We start from the raw sequence: 17,480 nt of genomic DNA on the forward strand, positions 1-17,480 counted from the left end.
CTTGCACAGAGTCACTGTGATGGTTAATTTTGTGTGTCAACTTGGCTGGGCCTGGGGCCAGAATTTGGTTAAGCATGATTCTGAATGTCTCTGTAGGGCCTCATCCAATCAGTTGAAGGCCTTAAGATAACAAAAACTGACTTCTGGAGCAGAAGAGCTTCTGCTGGTAGATTGCCTTTGAACTTGAACTGCAGCTCTTTCCGGAGTCTCCAGCCTGCCAGTTTACCCTATCAGACTTTAAATTCACCAAGCCTCCACAAATCAATCTCTCTCTCACTCTCTGTATATAAGTATGTAATCTGTACGGACACGTTCTGTTGTTCTGCTCCTCTGGAGAATCCTGACAAATATAGTCATCTCCCTCAGGGGCTCACAGCAGGGGCACGAGCTTTGGCCTGGCCTTCCATGCTGCTGCTCCAGGCTTCCTCCCAGTCACTGAAGATTAGCACCTGGCATGTGGGTTCTCTCTTCCACCCCAAAGTCAGCCCTAATCTAACAAATTTCAACATTCTCTGGGAAGAAAACCTTAAATCACAATTCCTGAATTCTCTCCCAAGGTGGAACCTGGTAACCGCCCTCAACCACTCTACTGAAGAAATGTATCAGACTCTAACAATCAGTGCTACGATAGTAATCTCCTAATTCTGTAAGCCCGTAGTCTTTCAACATCTTTCCTTCAACTTCCCAGAGATTGCTGTCTCCTGATTGCTCAATTTATGCCCACTAGCTCCTCCTGGTCTTGTTTCCTGTACTAGCCAGCCAGGACCTCATGGCAGTTCAACCCAACTCCTCTCTCTTCATCTCCCGTGCTCTCACCTCCTTCACGCTATTGCATTATGCCACTGATACTCCAGCCCTGGATTAATGAAAATCTAACTTCCTTAATAATCTATCCAAATGGTGATGTACTATATTAAAAAAAAATAATAAAATCATGTGATCATGCATTTTGGTGCCACTTCCATCCTGATTGTCAAAAGAACACTTTGTCTCCTATTTCATGATGAAAAGTGAGGCAATCTCTTATGAGTTCCTTCAACACTCCACCTCTTCCTACCCACAAACGTTTCCATAGTTTACCATCTTTACCGCGTCTAGGTTTAGCAGAAGAGCTGTCCTTTTGATGTCTAAAGCCAATCTCTCCACGTATTCTACATCTTTCCATCCTACTACCTGCCACTCCACCCTCTCTTCCAAACCTTCCATTGCTCCCTCTGCTAGATCTTTCCTCAGCTACAGACATATTCAACTCCCGTCTAACCTTTTGTCCCCACAAATTCCCAAGTACTCTTCTACTTCCTCCTCCCTAACTACCTCCATTTGAGGAACCCAATTCCACCTTCTTCCTCAGCCCACTCAAACTTCTGTCTCACCACTCTACTGAAAGTGACCTGACTCAAGTCACCAATCACCTCTGAAATGCTAAGCCCAACTGCTCTTTTTTCCAAACACACCTCACTCTTGGATTTGACAGCTAGCTTTCCTTCTTGGTAGTGACATCAACTATTGCCCCTAACACTATCAACACTGAAGGAATATTTACTCTGCACTGGGATCTGTACTGAGCTTAACAGGTATGACCTCACTGAATTCTCACCACAGCCCTAGGAAGGAGGTGTTATTAATATTCACGTTTTTCAAACCAGTAAACTACGGCTGAGACAGGAAAGTAACCGGACCACAGTCATATGGCTGTTAGTAGAAGACAGTACTGTAACCCAAGTCTTCCTGTCTTCAAAAAACATGAACTTAACAGGTGTTTATTATAGACACCATGACCTCTAGACAACCTTGGCCTTGGTAAACACTCCCTTTGGTCTCTTAGGTCTCTTTCCCCTACCTCTGACTATACTCCTACATGCTGATGTTCTCTAACTTTCTACTCTCACTCCACTGTTCTTCACTCCCTGAAGGATTTCAGTCACTTTCATCTTGTCAACTCCCACCCACCGGCTGACAGCCCCATGTTGACATCTTTAGTCTCTAGGCATCAGATAATTTCACCCAACAGGTTTCTGATCTTCTCCATCACAATACCTATCTTGGTTTCAACTCCAAAACTGGACCAAGCTTCCCTCTGAAACTTTTTCCTTCTTTTCTTTGTCATAGTTCAACATTATCCAACCTAAAGAGCCAGAGTATCTGTAAGTTCATCTTCTCTCTCATTCTCCACAGCAAACAGTCACCAAACACAACTGATCTTACCCTCTAATAGCTGTCCTTTCCCTTACACCTTTTCTACCATGGCCCTTCCTCTGGCCCTTAAGTATTTTGCCTAAAGGACACTCGTATAAGACCCTCCCATCTCTTTCTCCATTCCTGTCATCGAATCCATCCTTCACATAGCTCATAGGTAATCTTAATAAAACACTCCTATAACAGTATCATTCCCCTGAATAAAACATTTCATGATCCCAATCCCTTACAGAACAGTGTGTGAGCTCTATCATCTTGCTTTTTACAATCTGAAACCTACCTATTTCATGTGACAGCTAATATTTATTAAAAGATTACTATATTCCAACCTAATGCAACATGACTCTTTGCCTTGAAATATTCTATCCAACAAAATCAAACTGCTATAGCTCTCCTTAAATATCATGATATTCCCCCCCAACAGCAGGCTTTTCCTATTGTCCAGAATTTTCTCTGCCTACCCCCCACCCCCACCAACAGGTATTCTTTCCCAAGAAAACTCCCTGATAAAAGTACAGATTTTCAGAAGGGTGCCTGGCTAGCTCAGTTGGTGGAGTATGTGACTCTTGATCTTTGGGTTGTGAGTTCACACCCCATGTTGGGTATAGAGATTACTTAAAGATCAAATCTTTAAAAATATATATATATATAAATTCTCAGATCCCAGCCGTGGGAACTGACCAGTGGGTCTAGGGAAGGGCCCTACATGGTATTTTTAAATTGCAGCAATTAGTTTCTAGGGCTGGATAACAAGATTTCTGAACCATGACTTTAAAATAATCCAAGCCTCACATCTTGGCAGGAAGCCCTATCTCATCACCACTGTTACATCCCTTATGATCCCATAAATCCCTATGCACATCTATACCACCGTACTTTCCACATTATACATCAATATTATTACTCTCATGTCTGTCTCTCTAACTAGACTGTCAGCATCTTAAAGACAATGACAGCGTTTTGCTCTTCTTTGTATCCCCAGTGATTAGAATAATCTCCCAAATTAGCACAATTTCCAGTCCATAAATGCTTAATGGTAACTAAATAGTAACCAAATATGAGAGACATGGACGCATGGTAGGAAGGCAGGCAATACTGGGTGTATGACCGACCGTGTGTGTCATTACCTGTGGAGCAGGGCTCGATAAGCAGTAAAATAGGGAATACCAATGGCAGCTCCTTGCTTCAAGTCCAGTTTTCCTGGTAGTGTGTAAACGGTGTGATCGTCTGCGAGAGCATACTCGGCATAGCCCCCCGAGATGGTGCTAGTAGTGAAAACCCTGTCACCTTTCTGGGGAAAGCAAGAAATTGATAAATGCAGTAGGGACTAAAAATGATGTCAAATGGGTATAATCTCTTCTAATGCAACTTTTGTAACAATGAATAAGTATTTATGTATTGTCTCCATCTTAGGGTCTCGTAAAAATATCTGTAGCATACTGAACATTCTTAACTGTTTTATTAATAGAAACCAGGAAGAAAACTTAAGGAAAATAGGAGAAAATAAAAAAGGAAAGGAAAGAAAACCTCCAGAATGGTATAATGAGAAGACAACCTTACCATGAGACCTTACTGTGCAAGACACTGTATTAGGAGTCTAATGAGTATTGTCTAATTTGATCATCTCAAGAGCCTATGAGGTAAGTACTTTTCTTATCACCACTTTAGATTAATTCCACTACACAAATGAAGAAATCTAGGGACAAAGAAGTTCAATAATTTGCTCAGATTAAGCAGTTAGTAAACGGCAGTTAGCATAACTATTTTTTTTTTCCCGAAATACTAGGAAGAAGAAATAAATAAGATACAAGGTTTCTTCCACACACCAAATACCTGTTCTAAATCCATCCCCCAGGTTTCTTGCATTCCTTCCTCCTTTTTTATGCATACACCAAGAGCAGGAAACTCTGCCTGGATCCTGACAGCAAGATGAGCCGGGACAGGCTTCTTCACTTGTTACAGCATCAGAAACACAGTAAACTCTCAGTCAACTCTGCTGGGTCCTTGCTATTGGAAAGCAGATGCATAACTGAGGGTGAGGTAAGGCACAAGGGAGGCCTTGGAGCCTGACCAAAATGACCTGCATGCTAGGGAAATCAGACTGGCTACTATAAACATCTGTCCGGACTCCCCTTTCTTGAAAAAAATGTAAATATTCCTTGGAATAAGCAAAACATTAAGGCAATAACTTTCACGGTACTTAAATTTGTCCTGTAAAAAAAAAAAAAAAAAAAAAAAAAAAAAAAAAAAATCTCTAAAAAAGTAATAGCCCTACGCAGTGGGATAGAAACAGAAAAGATTCAAAAGGCATCCAGCAGTCAAAGACACGTGTCACTGCTTACAGTGCCACTTGCAAATGGTCAAATATGACTATGTTAAGATTATTCCTGTTTTTACAGCTTCAAAAGATGTTGCCCAGATTGCAATATAATTCAAACACATTCTAAGAATTCACTATGGAAAGCAGGACTTTGAGTTCTGTGATAGATACTAATAACAAAATAACTTCCCCCATCAAAAGCATCTTAAACTCTAGGAAGAGAGAAAAGGAAAGGATAGGAATAACTACAATGCAAGAAAACATGATAAACTATCAAAGATTAAGTCCCAGGAAAAGAAAGGAATTACTTCTAAGTTAAAGAATCAAAAATAGGTTCATTGAGAAGCTAAGATTTAAGATAGGTCTTGAGGAACTGGACTAAGATTTTGAAAAATGAAATGGAAAAAAGTTATTACAAGTGAAGGATACAAAGTAAACAAAGAAACAGTGGCAGGAATAAATGCTGAGGAACCGCTAGCACTTGTACCCAGTGAGTAAGTAGTCTAATGCATGGAAGGTAACAGTTTCAGAGATACAATGAAAAGGAACTAAAGCTGGAGGGTAAAAGCCCCTGCACCTATGTTAATAAGTTTCAGTTTAATTCTGCCAGGCAGAAAAACCAAAAATGAGCAAAGACAGAGAAGGAAGAGCATGGGGTATGCAGGAAAGAACAGCTTTACTAAAAAATAAAGTATAGGGTGAGAAGGAATGGAGATGGGAATAGGAAGACAGTAGGAAAGAGCAGAAAAGAGTCTTCTGTCACAACATAAGCACTCTCAGCAATACTCTGAAATCTGTAAGGAACTGACCTAAGAATTAAACCGTACAACAATCGATTACATTTCAGAACACATCCCTTATGGAGCAGCGATAGATTCGTGGAGGAAGGAGAGCAGGTGGTCAGTTAGGTATCTGTCACAGATATCCAGGTAAGAGACTAGGCAGCATAACCTGAACTCCAGGCAGTGGGCACAGAAGGACACAAGAGAAAACCATCTTCGCGAGGGAAAGCTGAGTGACGGGGAGTGAAACCACCATGTCACCAACATACTCGCATAAGAGCAGAGCTGATCTGATATGACAAAAGGTAAGCTCTGTTTCAGACACACTGTGTATGAGGTTACCAAGGGCTGGTGGCGTGGGTCCCGTCTCCCACAGCTCCCACACAACTTTCTGTGAAGATGTAAACGTTCTGTATCAGCACTGTCCAGTAGGGCAGCCATTACAAACAGGGGCTATACACATCTGAAATGTCACTGGTGTGACTGAGCAACTGACTCCTTTATTTTACTTCAAGTTAATATGAATTTTAATTCACATGTGGCTAGTGGCTACCTTATTAGACGGGACAGGTTCACAGCTTAGTGGAAAATTCTAACCTAAAGACATCACATGTGATCATGGAAACCATGGGATCATCCTGAAGAAGGCACAGAATACCAAAAGCAGAGGTGTAAAACGAGATTGAGAATACTGGGCAGTTCTGAAATTTGAGGAGCATCCCGAGAAAAAGCAGCTTGAAAAACAATGCCTAGGTGGAACTGGGGGAAAGGACAGGAGAGAATGATGTCATAGAAGCTGAAAGGAAAAAAAATTTTTTTAAGAAAAAGTTAAGTGGCTGACAGTGTCAAATGTCACCAAGAAGTCAAGAGAGATAATGACATAAAAGGGCCCATTAACTCTAGCAATAGAGAGGCCATTAGCGACATTAGCAAGAAGCGTTTCAGTGGAGCAATGAGGGCAGAAGCCAGACTGCCACGGGCTGAGGGGAGCACAGCCACAGGAATCGGAATGCCTTCCTGTGCAGAGGCCACGTTAATCTTCTCTGTCTCGGTCCAATTTTGGTAAGTGTGCTGCCAAAGTGGAGCAGGTCAAGGAATTATGAGGAAAGATGCTGGAACATGAATATGCTATCTATGATTTAGATTTCTTTTGGCATATAAATAACAAAAGCCCCGATCATAATATTTTCATTGACTCAGTCACCTTGATCTGAGTCAGAGCTCCAAAAATGTATAGTTGACCTGGCATTCTTTTCATCTTTTACTTATTATTCAAAAGAATTGGCCTTTCCTTTATCTTATGAAACTAAATTTATAGAAAGAATTAAACATTATGTTGGCTTGTGTATTATTGAGAGGAAATAGTATCATTTCCTTGCCTATTTTCGGTCCTTACATGTTTCTCCTACATCAAAAGGATCACAGCTGAATTCTGTGAGAATGTGAAGATAGAGAATTTACCCAGCGCTTATCCCCAACAATGGAAACTAGGAAGACCTCTAGATAAAAGCCAATCTCTTTTTTGAATAGAGGAGTCCCCCAAGTGGCAGAAATTGTGTAATGGGCCTTTCATTTTTTTTGAAGTTTTTATTTAAATTCCAGTTAGTTAACAGATAGTGTAATACGAGTTTCAGGTGTACAATACAGTGATTCAACACTTCCATACAACACCCGGTGCTCATCACCGCAAATGCTCTCCTTAATCTATAACAGGGCCTTTTAAAGACTAACGACACATTTTAAAAGCTATGTTAAAATATTTTAAGAAAAATATTAAGCCAAAATGGAAATAATTTAAAATGTAATACCTTGAAAGTGGATACATTATCTCCAACGGCTTCTACTATGCCAGCCACATCGGAACCAGGAGTATAGGGTAAGAGCGGTTTTCTACTGTAAGTACCAGAACGAATGTATGTTTCCACTGGGTTTATACCACATGCGTGGACTTTGATTAGAACCTGCAATGACAATGTATTTTCGTTCACGCAGAACATTCAGGTATTCATTCAGCGTTAATGATACGACTCTACTGATTATGGAAATTATAAAAATGGATAGGAAAACCTCACCTTCAATGGGCTCCTGTTAGTTTTGCAAACCAACATATACATAAAAAAGATAAAACAGAAAGGCTTATTAATGTGTTATATTAAAAACATTTTGGGGGGCACCTGGGTAGCTCAGTGGGTTAAAGCCTCTGCCTTTGGCTCAGGTCATGATCCCAGGGTCCTGGGATTGAACCCCGCATCGGGCTCTCTGCTTGGTGGGGAGCCTGCTTCCTCCTCTCTCTGTCTGCCTGCCTCTGCCTACTTGTGATCTCTGTCAAATAAATAAATAAAAATTTAAAAAAAAAATGGGAAAATAGTAGTGGAAATATTTGAGAGGATGTGTGGCACAAACCTTTATGTGCTCATCAAACCCAATTCCTCCTCCTCCTGGGTCCTTACAGAATGTGAACAAAAGTGACCAGAGCCACTTTCTGGCTCATAAAGATGTTCTAGGCAATCCACACTGTGCCTTCACCCTTTCATAGAAGTGACCCCAGAAGACAGAGGTGTTGAAGGTGGGAGAGCCCTGTGATGGAAGAAGGCTGGGTCCACAAATCACTCTTTGAGAGTTACCCACTGATATTTTAGAATTTTGGAATTTAGTGAATGAGAAATAATTTTCTAATGTTGAGCCATTGAGATTTTGAGGTTACATCTACCACAGAAGCTAATTTTACCTTATTTAATATGTAATGATATCTTTTGCTATAAGAGTAAGAGAAGGCCTTACAAAGAAAATGGTATCCGAGCTAGGCCCTAAAAGAAGAGTAGATATTCTTTCAGAATGGGAGAAAAGGATGTTTCAGATAGAAGTAATAGTATGTGCAAAGACAGAAGGAATAAAATCGGCTCTTGGGGAAACCAGACAATGCTGCTTGTAACAGCACAGTCTATTGAAAAGGAGCAATGAGATATGAATCTCTAAAGTTAGGTTATGGCCAAACTGTAAAAACTCTCAGATGCTTCAAGGTTCATTAAGGAAATGAGACTTGGAAGTCATGGAAGGTGCAGTAATAAAAATACATAATTTTTAATGAGAAAGTATATTGTTAAAGTCACCGGAAATGATTAAACTCTTCATTTAAATTCTCTTAAATCATATATAGGAGGCATGTATGCAGAAGAAAATGATTTTCCTACTGTGCACAAAATAGAAATCATGAAAGTTTGTAATAGAATAACTTGTTCAAAACTACTTATGACTCCATGCAGAAAAATTCAATTATTGCACTTCATAGATGATCCTCAACCTCAAAAATGTTCTGAGCAAGTTATTTTCCCTTTTCATGGATGTAACTCACTAACAGTTATAATTATGCTCTCTTTATAGCATCAGTATAAACTGTCCTAATCCACTGTGTTCATGAATTATTGTGAATCTGCTTTTTTTCAACATGAGCCTGATGTTCTGGAGACTCGCACTCAGTGTAATTATTGCCTATTTTTATGGAATTATTTCCACCTGATGGTCTTTTGGAATTGGTACTGCAATATCCGACTGGAGTTTCAGCACTTCTGGTCCACCAAATTCAAAAACTCGAATTGCTCTCATCAACTTCTGTCCAGTCGCCATGGTGATCTAGACACCAAGAAAAAAAAAATAATCTACTGTCATATGGTATCTAGGCTGTATCACTATGTTTTTCCCCCTGGAGGGGGCAGATCAAACAATTTTTCAAACAACAATTTAAATCATGAGCTTACACAGATCTCATTTCATGTTTAAGGACCTTTCATCTTACAAATCCTTCAGCTACAAAGCAAAATACTTGATATTACTTCCTGTAGGGATTCAGTGCCTTCCACAAGGGAATCAAACATGCAAACAAAAACATCTGGCTAGACATAGCATGAAACAGTATCTTGGGTTTCTTTTTGGGCAAGCTTGTGCTGTTACATCTTAGAAATTTGTTAAGTTTTACTAACATTGGATAAATAGACCTTCTGTTAGATTGTGAAATATTTCAAATACAGAGAGAATCATAAAGCATATGATGAACACACTTACCTGCCCCCTGCTTTAATAAATCTCAACATTCTAAAAACCTAGAACATTATAGACATAGCTAAAGCCTTCTGTACCCATCCCCAAACCCATTCCTGGCCCAGCCTTTTAAGTGCTGATTATTACCATAAACTCAGTGCTCATCAGTCCCAGGCATGACTTCCTATCACTACTTCATGGAACAACATGTGTTATTGTATTGCACGGTCCCAAACTTTACTTAGATTGGGTCATACTGTACTTAATTCTGCAACTTGCTTTTTCTTCTCAACATTAAGTTTTTGAGATTTATCAATGGTGAAATACTTAGCTTTATTTAGTTCATTCAATTTAACAAAGGAGGAAAACATGAAAAACTAAAAAGACTGCTTTATGTAATCTTTTATAAATCACAAGGGTCATTTACAGTTAACCTTTCTGTCCTATCACTGTTACTTTTTTTCTACCACTGTTATCATTAAAATGAAAACTCAGAGTTAAAAGAAAAGGTAAACAACATTTGAATAGGAAAATAGCTAATTATGGAAATCTTCCATACCTATGGCAATGAAACAAAAAGGTTTTTGACTGTATCTCCATAATTTTGCTTGTGGTTTATCACAATTTCTTGATATTAACCACATCAAATAGTTAGTTAGACTCTGCCACCACCCAGAACATCGTTGCTAACTTCTGGAATAATTATATTCGTCAACCATGAGTAGGCGAAAGATCAAAAAGAGTTGCAGAAAGTAGGACTTGAGATGAAAGAACTCAGACTTTGACTATATTGAAGTTCAACACAGGACTACTCAGAACAGTTATGTGGTAACTATAAAATGTCACTCCAAGTACAGGGAGGCGATCAAAAGCAGTTTGATCGTGTTATTGGTGGAAAGTTCCTGATATAATTAACCAAAAAGCGTATCATTTTAAGACTCTTTAAGTGATGCCACACAGTACCAGCACAGAGGAGAAAGTAAATTGTCTGTTGTTAGAGGGTGGTTTAGCAGTGACATGTCCTAAAGGGCAAACCTCAAATACAAGGGGGCAGAAGGGGGCAGAAACAGGCAGAAGACATAAACCTAAGGTCATTGTAGAGTAGCTGAGCTGTCCCTAAGGGTGACACCTGTGCGGGGTGAGGACCTGGAAAAGGCGGGTCACTCCATACCCACCAGCAGTCTCACTACTGAATTTCTATCTAGCTCTTCACTCAGGCCAGGTATTTCTTAGACAAGAAAGTGAAAATATAAAGACAATAAAACAAACCAACAACAACAACAAAAAAAAAAACCCAGCAGCAACAAAAATAAGAAACAAGGCTGCTCAGCTCATAGTTTTCCATTCTGGAGATAACACAGCTTTCTTTTCCCTTTTTGCCGTCAACACAGTGTTTGGAAAGAGTACAGGTTTTGGAATCTGACAGCTTTCAGTATCAATTCCAGCTCTATCATTTCCTAGCCAGATGGCCTTGGGCAAGGCAATCAACTTTGTTGAGCTTCTTCCTCTCAAAACTGGGCTCCCACTCAGGGTTACTGTGGTAGAGACACGGCAAGCATCAAGCACTGAACCCTGCAAATGTAGACATCATGATTCCTTTCCCATCTCTTTTCTCCTTTCTTACTCATTAAAATATTCTTCATTCTATAATTCCATAATCACCTCTGATTTTACATAACAATATTTACGGGACTCAGATTATAAACAAGAATTTCACCTCAAACAATTCAGTCTGGAGAATCATTTAAACAAAATATTAATAGCAAACACTGGCTATTACTCATTCAGCATGTAGTTTTTTTTTTTTTTTGAACATACAGATACTTTATTGCTCACCTTTCACACAAAGCACACCTCCAGCCATTTTCTTTCACAGCTTGACAATGTTTATGTATACAAAAACCCAGCAAGAAGCTTCATGTCGATTTCAGTAAAGGAGAATGTAAAACATCAACTCAGCCAGGCTTTTGTTTTCTGCAGCAATAATAAAGGGCCTCCTGCACTAAGCAAAAATCTGTCCTCTTACTTGGTAGTGCATTTCTTCCATTACAAAAAAAGTCTCCTGCCCAAGGCAAACTAACTTGTGTTTGCTGAGCCAGTGGTATTAACTCGTGCATAAAACAAATTTCAGTTTGCTGTTTCTTCTAACAGATTTCAAGTAAAAATAAAGTTTAAGGAGGAACTTGTTTTGAATGGATGCATGTCAGTCTGAATTGCTATACTATATAAATGCCTACATGTACTATAGGTTCACAACTTAGTTTTTGCTTTATAATCTTTACGGATTTTGGCCATGTTCAAGGTTTTCAGAATTGAGCATATGGTACAGTATTCCATCAAAAGGATAAGGCTACTGAATGTGCTATCTGCAGAAGAGCTCATTTAATAGGAACTGACTTAAGAGTCTATCATGAAGCAAATGTGGCATAACCTCTCTGAATAAAAAGCCAATCAGGGCAGAACTGTGCTTGGAAAATAGGTGTTAGAATACTTTCAGGAAAACACATACAAATGGACTGTTAATATGAGGAAGGTTTCCTAGTTGAAAATCTAAAAAAATCTAGGAGAATCCTCATTTCCAAAAAACCGCTTTTTGAAAACTACTTATTCAAGTAATTTCTTCCCAAAAAAGTATGCATGTTCTGACTGTGGAATTAGTCTACTGGTCAGTTAAAGGCAATTTTAATTACCTTTTAAAAAATTCTTTATATAAAGGAGATGTTGTACGTGTTTCTCAAACAAACTTCATTATGTAAGTCCTTAAAAAAAAAAAAAAAAAAAAAAAAACAACAAGCCCACAAACAAACCCAACTGAACCGAATGAAGACCTACAAATACTTATCCCAAGCAGGAATCTGCCTGCCACCTGTGGTCTCACATTAATTCAAAATTGATGCTGGACTCAGGATTCTGAAACTATGTTTCTATTACGTGAGCTCTAGCAAAAGTATAAGGTTTTGTAGCCTCAACTAGTATAATGTCTTCCCTGTCCAAATCCAGAATGATTATACTGATAACCTCCATGCTGGAAGTGCTGTTCAAATTGTCCCCCCTGGTGATAATTCTGGCTCCCCCTCCCCCCCCAACCTCCTCCCTGGCCTCCACGTCCACCTCGGCCTCCGCGACCCCCTCTCCCTCCACGACCACTGCCTCGATCATTATGGTGCCCACCATCTTGGTATCTATTGTCCTGCTGATATCCACCACCCTGGTATCCACTTCCTGTATATGTTGATGTTTGGAAGCCACCATAACCGCCGCCTTGATAGCTACCACTGTGGCTACCACCATGATAGCCACCTGGCTGGAAACCCGAATCCCGATAACCACCATCTTGGTAGCCACCTCCTCCTCCACTCCCTCCATCTGTCCAGCCTCCTTGATGTTTATTTCCTCTTCCTCCCCCTCGGCTACCATGGTCGTAGCCACCACGTCCACCTCTCCCTCCTCCTTGTTCATGACCTCCTCATCCTCCGTATGAGGAATGTTCATAACCACCTCTCCCTCCTCCTCGGCCTCCTGCTTGCTGCTGGGGCCCATCTTGCCTTTTCTGCCATGGTGGCATCTCTGGAGGTGGAGGTTCAATTTCATTGGGTCTACCTCCTCTGTCAGGCACCCTGCCCATCAACACCTTATTGATGGCACAGGCAGTTTTTTCTCTTATAGAGCCACTGCTTGTCCTTAAAATCTTCGACAAGTCTTGTCTTGCAGCCAAAAGGTGGGCAACAGAAATAGTACTTTTAGGAGACAAAACTGAACGTTTTGGCTGATAAACCTTTGCTAATTTTTCTGTCTGACTCTTAGCTCTGTCAGACCAGCCAAAAGACTGGACAGTGACATCCAAACGTTTTATTAGCAGCTTTCTCCGAACTTCATATTCATTGGCTATGGCTTGGTTAATTGCTTCTATCTTTTCCCAGTGGGCTGGTCCCATTGGCTTCTTCAATAAAGGCTTTCCCACATGGTTAGGTGGAACTTTTGCTAATGTCTCCTTTAATTTTTTTTCAATCCCGCTGAAGAATTGGAACATAGTTATATTGGCTGGAGGTTTGGACATTCCTAGAGCAATACATATGCCTTTCAACTCTTGAAAGACCTCACTACCGCCTCCTTCTTGAGCTTTTTTTGGAGGAGTATTCACACAGAGCATTCTGGCAGCTTCTAGTTCTGAGATGAGGTATGTGAGCAAAAGGAGGCAGTTCTTCTGAACGAGAAGGCGCTTGGTCACATCCCCAGATGTCAGTGATAGATATGGACAGTTCATCTCCCCTAGTAGCCCACTCACCTCAAGCTGGAATTCTTCAGCTTCACTTGGGCTGTTAGTTGCTTGCACATTTTCCTCTAATTTACAGAATACTCTTAATTCAGACACCAGCCAAGCACAGAGTTTGGTAAACTCGGGGGAACTGGCTCCAGCAGAGACTGCCTGAGATAGAGCGCCATCTTCCAACAATGGACCCTTGTAACCTAGATCTTCCAACGACTCCAAGATGTCAGTCTCCATGAGGTCACACTCCATGCTACTGTGGTATCCAGCATGTAGTTTTTGAACATTAACTGTAAGCGAGGCACTGTGCTAACCCCAGAGAACACAAAGGGCAAAGAGAAAATGCCCCAACCCTCCTCCTAGCTCCTGTTAACTGTGCTCAGTCTCTCACACAGCTACATACACCATGTAAGATCTGCAGCGACTTTTCCACTTTTACCTATTTCCTACATATTTATTTCTTTCAAGCACCTGCCTCTAGCTTTTCACCGAACAGACATCATTATTATCCTCAAAGAACTGTAACAGTAATAAAAGCAAAATTACTCTGAAATAGAATCTATCAAAATTATCTAACATATACATTTCCTCCCCTACATTTTGGTATCTACTAAGTTGGGAAAAAAGAACAAAGGAAAAAGGATACTCATCCTTAATACTGGATTTAGAAGACTCTGCTGCCTCACCTAGTACTACCATCTTATCCTATCAAGCATGTAAGGAGACCAGGCATAACCTTGACAGCGTTGTCTTCTCCTTTGCTTCTGTCCATCTTATTTCCTACTGAGCCTTTGCCACTATGATGGATCAGGCTTCAAACTGCACAAATTGCCTTTGAAAAACCCCTTCAACTATTCACAGAACCATCACCTGCTTCATAATATATAATACATAAGGGGATATGTCAAAGGGAATAATAAAAAGAATAAAATAATACAATATGCTAATAGTAATTATAATCCTTAAACCCCTAATAACTGATCTTCTAAAAACCAAGTATTTTATGCCCACTGGTATAATTATTTTCACAATAGGGAGGAAAGCAACCACTTAATTGTACGCAGAAACCTGAATTAAAATCATTCATTTTATGGATGAGAAAACATTCTAAGAGGTTAAGAGACTCACCAGGGTCACACAGAGGCAGAGCTAGAACTCTAGTATGTTAAATGTTGATTGATTTTTTTTCCTTACTATACAATCCTTTTCATCTTACCCTTTGAAATGTTGGCATAGAAGATACTTAGCTTCTTAAAAATATACCTTATAATGATGATAGTGAGACAGGCTGAGCTAGCAATATGAAATTCAACTAACCCGCAGGTAGGATTACATATTTTATGATTAAGGCATCTGCTCAGAGTGTGAAAGTTTCCAAAAGGCTGTAAGTTAGGGTGATCCAGTAGTGATACACAGGACCTCATTCTATTAGGAAAACTGTGGAGGCCACGACACGGTTGGGGTCGAGGACCAAACCAGGCCCTGACTGGTGTCTCCTTCAAAGTCGGGACACCTTGAGAAGGTTAAGGACGGGAAAGTTGAGTAACACTGAGAAAGGGTCGGTGCTGTGTGTAGTGCACTCCCCTACGTGACTTCCCACACCTTCTCCCTACAGAAGGGAACAATGTGGTCAGGGTCAAGAATTCTTAGTTGGTCCTTGTTGTTCCTGACCCTCCCATAATCCACTCCCAGGTTGATTGTCTTGCTAATGGCACTAGCCCAGACTACCTGGCATCACGAGGTTTGCTTGTAGTTAATGTAAACTTGTTATAGAAACTTGCAGTCATCTAACTAGGTACGATGTATTACTCCTTCTGTTGTGATCTGCCTTATAAATGATTGTAAGATGTGGAATAAAATTGGCCCTGTTGGACATCCTCCTCAGTGTCCCTCCTGCCCCCATCTTTTTGTCTCTTAATTTCTTTTCGCCATCCTCTTACCCTTACGTTTCCCTGGTCAATGTGTCGCGCCGGCCGTGACAGAAAACTAGTAAAAATTCCTTATCTGTAAAAAGGGGCCAGTACTCCCTTGCTTGCCATCCTGGCCGAGATTAACTGCAACAGTTGCGTGAGCCCTCCACAGCATGCCAGCACGTACCAGGCTCTGTTAGACTAAATCATTTCCATGTCAGCAGGTCTGCCACCTTGCTAGTGTTTTCAAATAGATTTTTCTATTCATCAAGTGTAAATTTTAAATTAGAGGACCTGGCTTAATTTTTGGTTGTACTTTTGACCCATTAAAAGTTGCCAAGCAGGGCACCTGGGAGGCTCAGTGGGTTAAGCCTCTGCCTTGGGCTCAGGTGGTGATCTCAGGGTCCTGGAATGGAGCCCCCACAAGCAGGCTCTCTGCTCAGCATGGAGCCTGCTTCCCCCACCCCCCTCTGCCTAGCTTTCTGCCTTCTTGTGATCTCTCTGTCAAATAAATAAATAAAACCTTTAAAAAGTTGCCAAGCATACTTCGGAAATCTAGGAAATACAGAATTTAAAATTCCTCCTCAGTGATCTTTTTCTATGCTCTGTTTCAGTCTGTTTGGTTTAATAAAAACTAAAGGGATGGGGAAAATGTTAGAACTGTATTTTAATCCAGAATGAAGAAATCAAGTCACAAAGCCAGAGCAAGGGCACTTAATGAGAGAAGGGCGTAAGATGAAAAGAATTTCTGGTACAACCTAAAAAAAAAAATTAGAACTTGGAAGGAGAATCATCGTTAGGAAATGTGCTGCTGTTGATCAAGAATGCTTCATGTAAGCCTTCTCTTTTTTTTATAGTCTTAAGCTAGAAATGTAAAAAAATAAAAAATAAAAAAAATTAAAAGTAACCTAAGAAATGTGGCTGCCTGGCTGTGTGACCTTGTCAGGTTGCTTTCTTGGTCTGGATCTCAGTGCCCAGTTCTGGTAAGAGGGGGTGGTGGAGAAGGAGTTGAATAGGTAATTCAAGACCTCTCCAGGTTCTTGGATGTAAGGATTGGATGGAACTAGGCCGGCCGCTCTCCAGGGTTGGGGAAGAGCTCGGTGGGAGTTGCTGCTGCGGACCAGACACAGACGGCTTCAGTGGGAATCGCACAACTTTTCCGAGAGCAGTCCAAACTTCGGCCTTTCAAGAGTTCAATCATTAACGCATTCCCTGGTCACTGAGAAAAGCCTCGTCTCGGAACGAAGTGAACATTTAACGATGTGTTTACGTGGTTATTTTGTAATTTTTTTTTCCTTTGAAAATCATTCTGGGTCAGGGTCACCGGGGTTGGGTGGGGAGAGGGGGTCCAGGAAACTAGGCATTTCTTTCCAAAAGGAACACAGCAGCTCTGATGGCAAGAGGCGACTTCCGACCGGGCGGGCGGAGCTCGGGAGAGGCGCGGAGCACCAGCCGGTTCCCGCCGCGGGGCTGGGTGCACTGAGCACCAGCCCGTTCCCGCCGCGGGGCTGGCTGCACACCGCCGCCGGCTGCAGCCCGAATGCCCAAGCCCAGGCCTGGCGGCGGGAGCGGGACCCACGGCGCCCTGCGGGGTGCAGCCCAAACGCAGACCCCCCCTGAAGACCAGAATGGGGGCTCGCGGCCGGCAAGCGAAAGTCCCTGCGTTATTTACGCATGAGGAATTCGCATCCCCCAGAGGGAAAGGTCTTGGGCCACGAGCTCCTTTTTCCGATCCTCCAGGACAGACCGCGGGACGAGAGCGCAACCGCACTCAAACTCGGCTCCTCCGTGGCCGAGCGGCGGGGACACCCGCTGCCTCAACAACTAAAGCGGACTTTTTAAAAAACCACTTACCCGGTTCTAGAGCGGGGACGCAAAACCTGCGAAGCCTAGCTCAGATTCCACGAAAAAGGGGACGGACCTGGGCGTCTTCTACCCTTGCCGGCTCCGCCTCGCCGGCGCCCGTCTCC

The 17,480-nt window shown here is 41.4% G+C and overlaps 2 protein-coding genes across 3 annotated transcripts in view; both read right to left on the reverse strand.

Annotated features, from left to right (window-relative positions):
• The window catches only part of CRYZ (crystallin zeta), a 28,586-nt gene extending 11,106 nt beyond the window's left edge, over positions 1-17,480 (reverse strand). Inside the window, exons 1-4 of one of the 2 annotated variants that reach the window (XM_059135977.1) lie at positions 17,366-17,479; positions 8,812-8,928; positions 7,107-7,259; positions 3,324-3,487 (exon numbers count right to left, since the gene is read on the reverse strand). In XM_059135977.1, the coding sequence (XP_058991960.1) occupies positions 3,324-3,487; positions 7,107-7,259; positions 8,812-8,922 (428 nt within the window). In that variant the 5' untranslated portion in view covers positions 8,923-8,928; positions 17,366-17,479. Of the gene's footprint in view, positions 1-3,323; positions 3,488-7,106; positions 7,260-8,811; positions 8,929-17,365 lie in introns of both variants that reach the window. The other variant, XM_059135978.1, reaches the window with a different exon arrangement.
• Positions 11,129-13,862, reverse strand: LOC131809204 (protein FAM98A-like). Its single transcript, XM_059135976.1, is given in 1 exon segment — positions 11,129-13,862. A coding segment is annotated over 1 exon segment (1,554 nt). The 5' UTR covers positions 13,853-13,862; the 3' UTR covers positions 11,129-12,298.

Source organism: Mustela lutreola, chromosome 10 (genome assembly GCF_030435805.1).
Source record: "Mustela lutreola isolate mMusLut2 chromosome 10, mMusLut2.pri, whole genome shotgun sequence".
Taxonomy (NCBI): Eukaryota; Metazoa; Chordata; class Mammalia; order Carnivora; family Mustelidae; genus Mustela; species Mustela lutreola.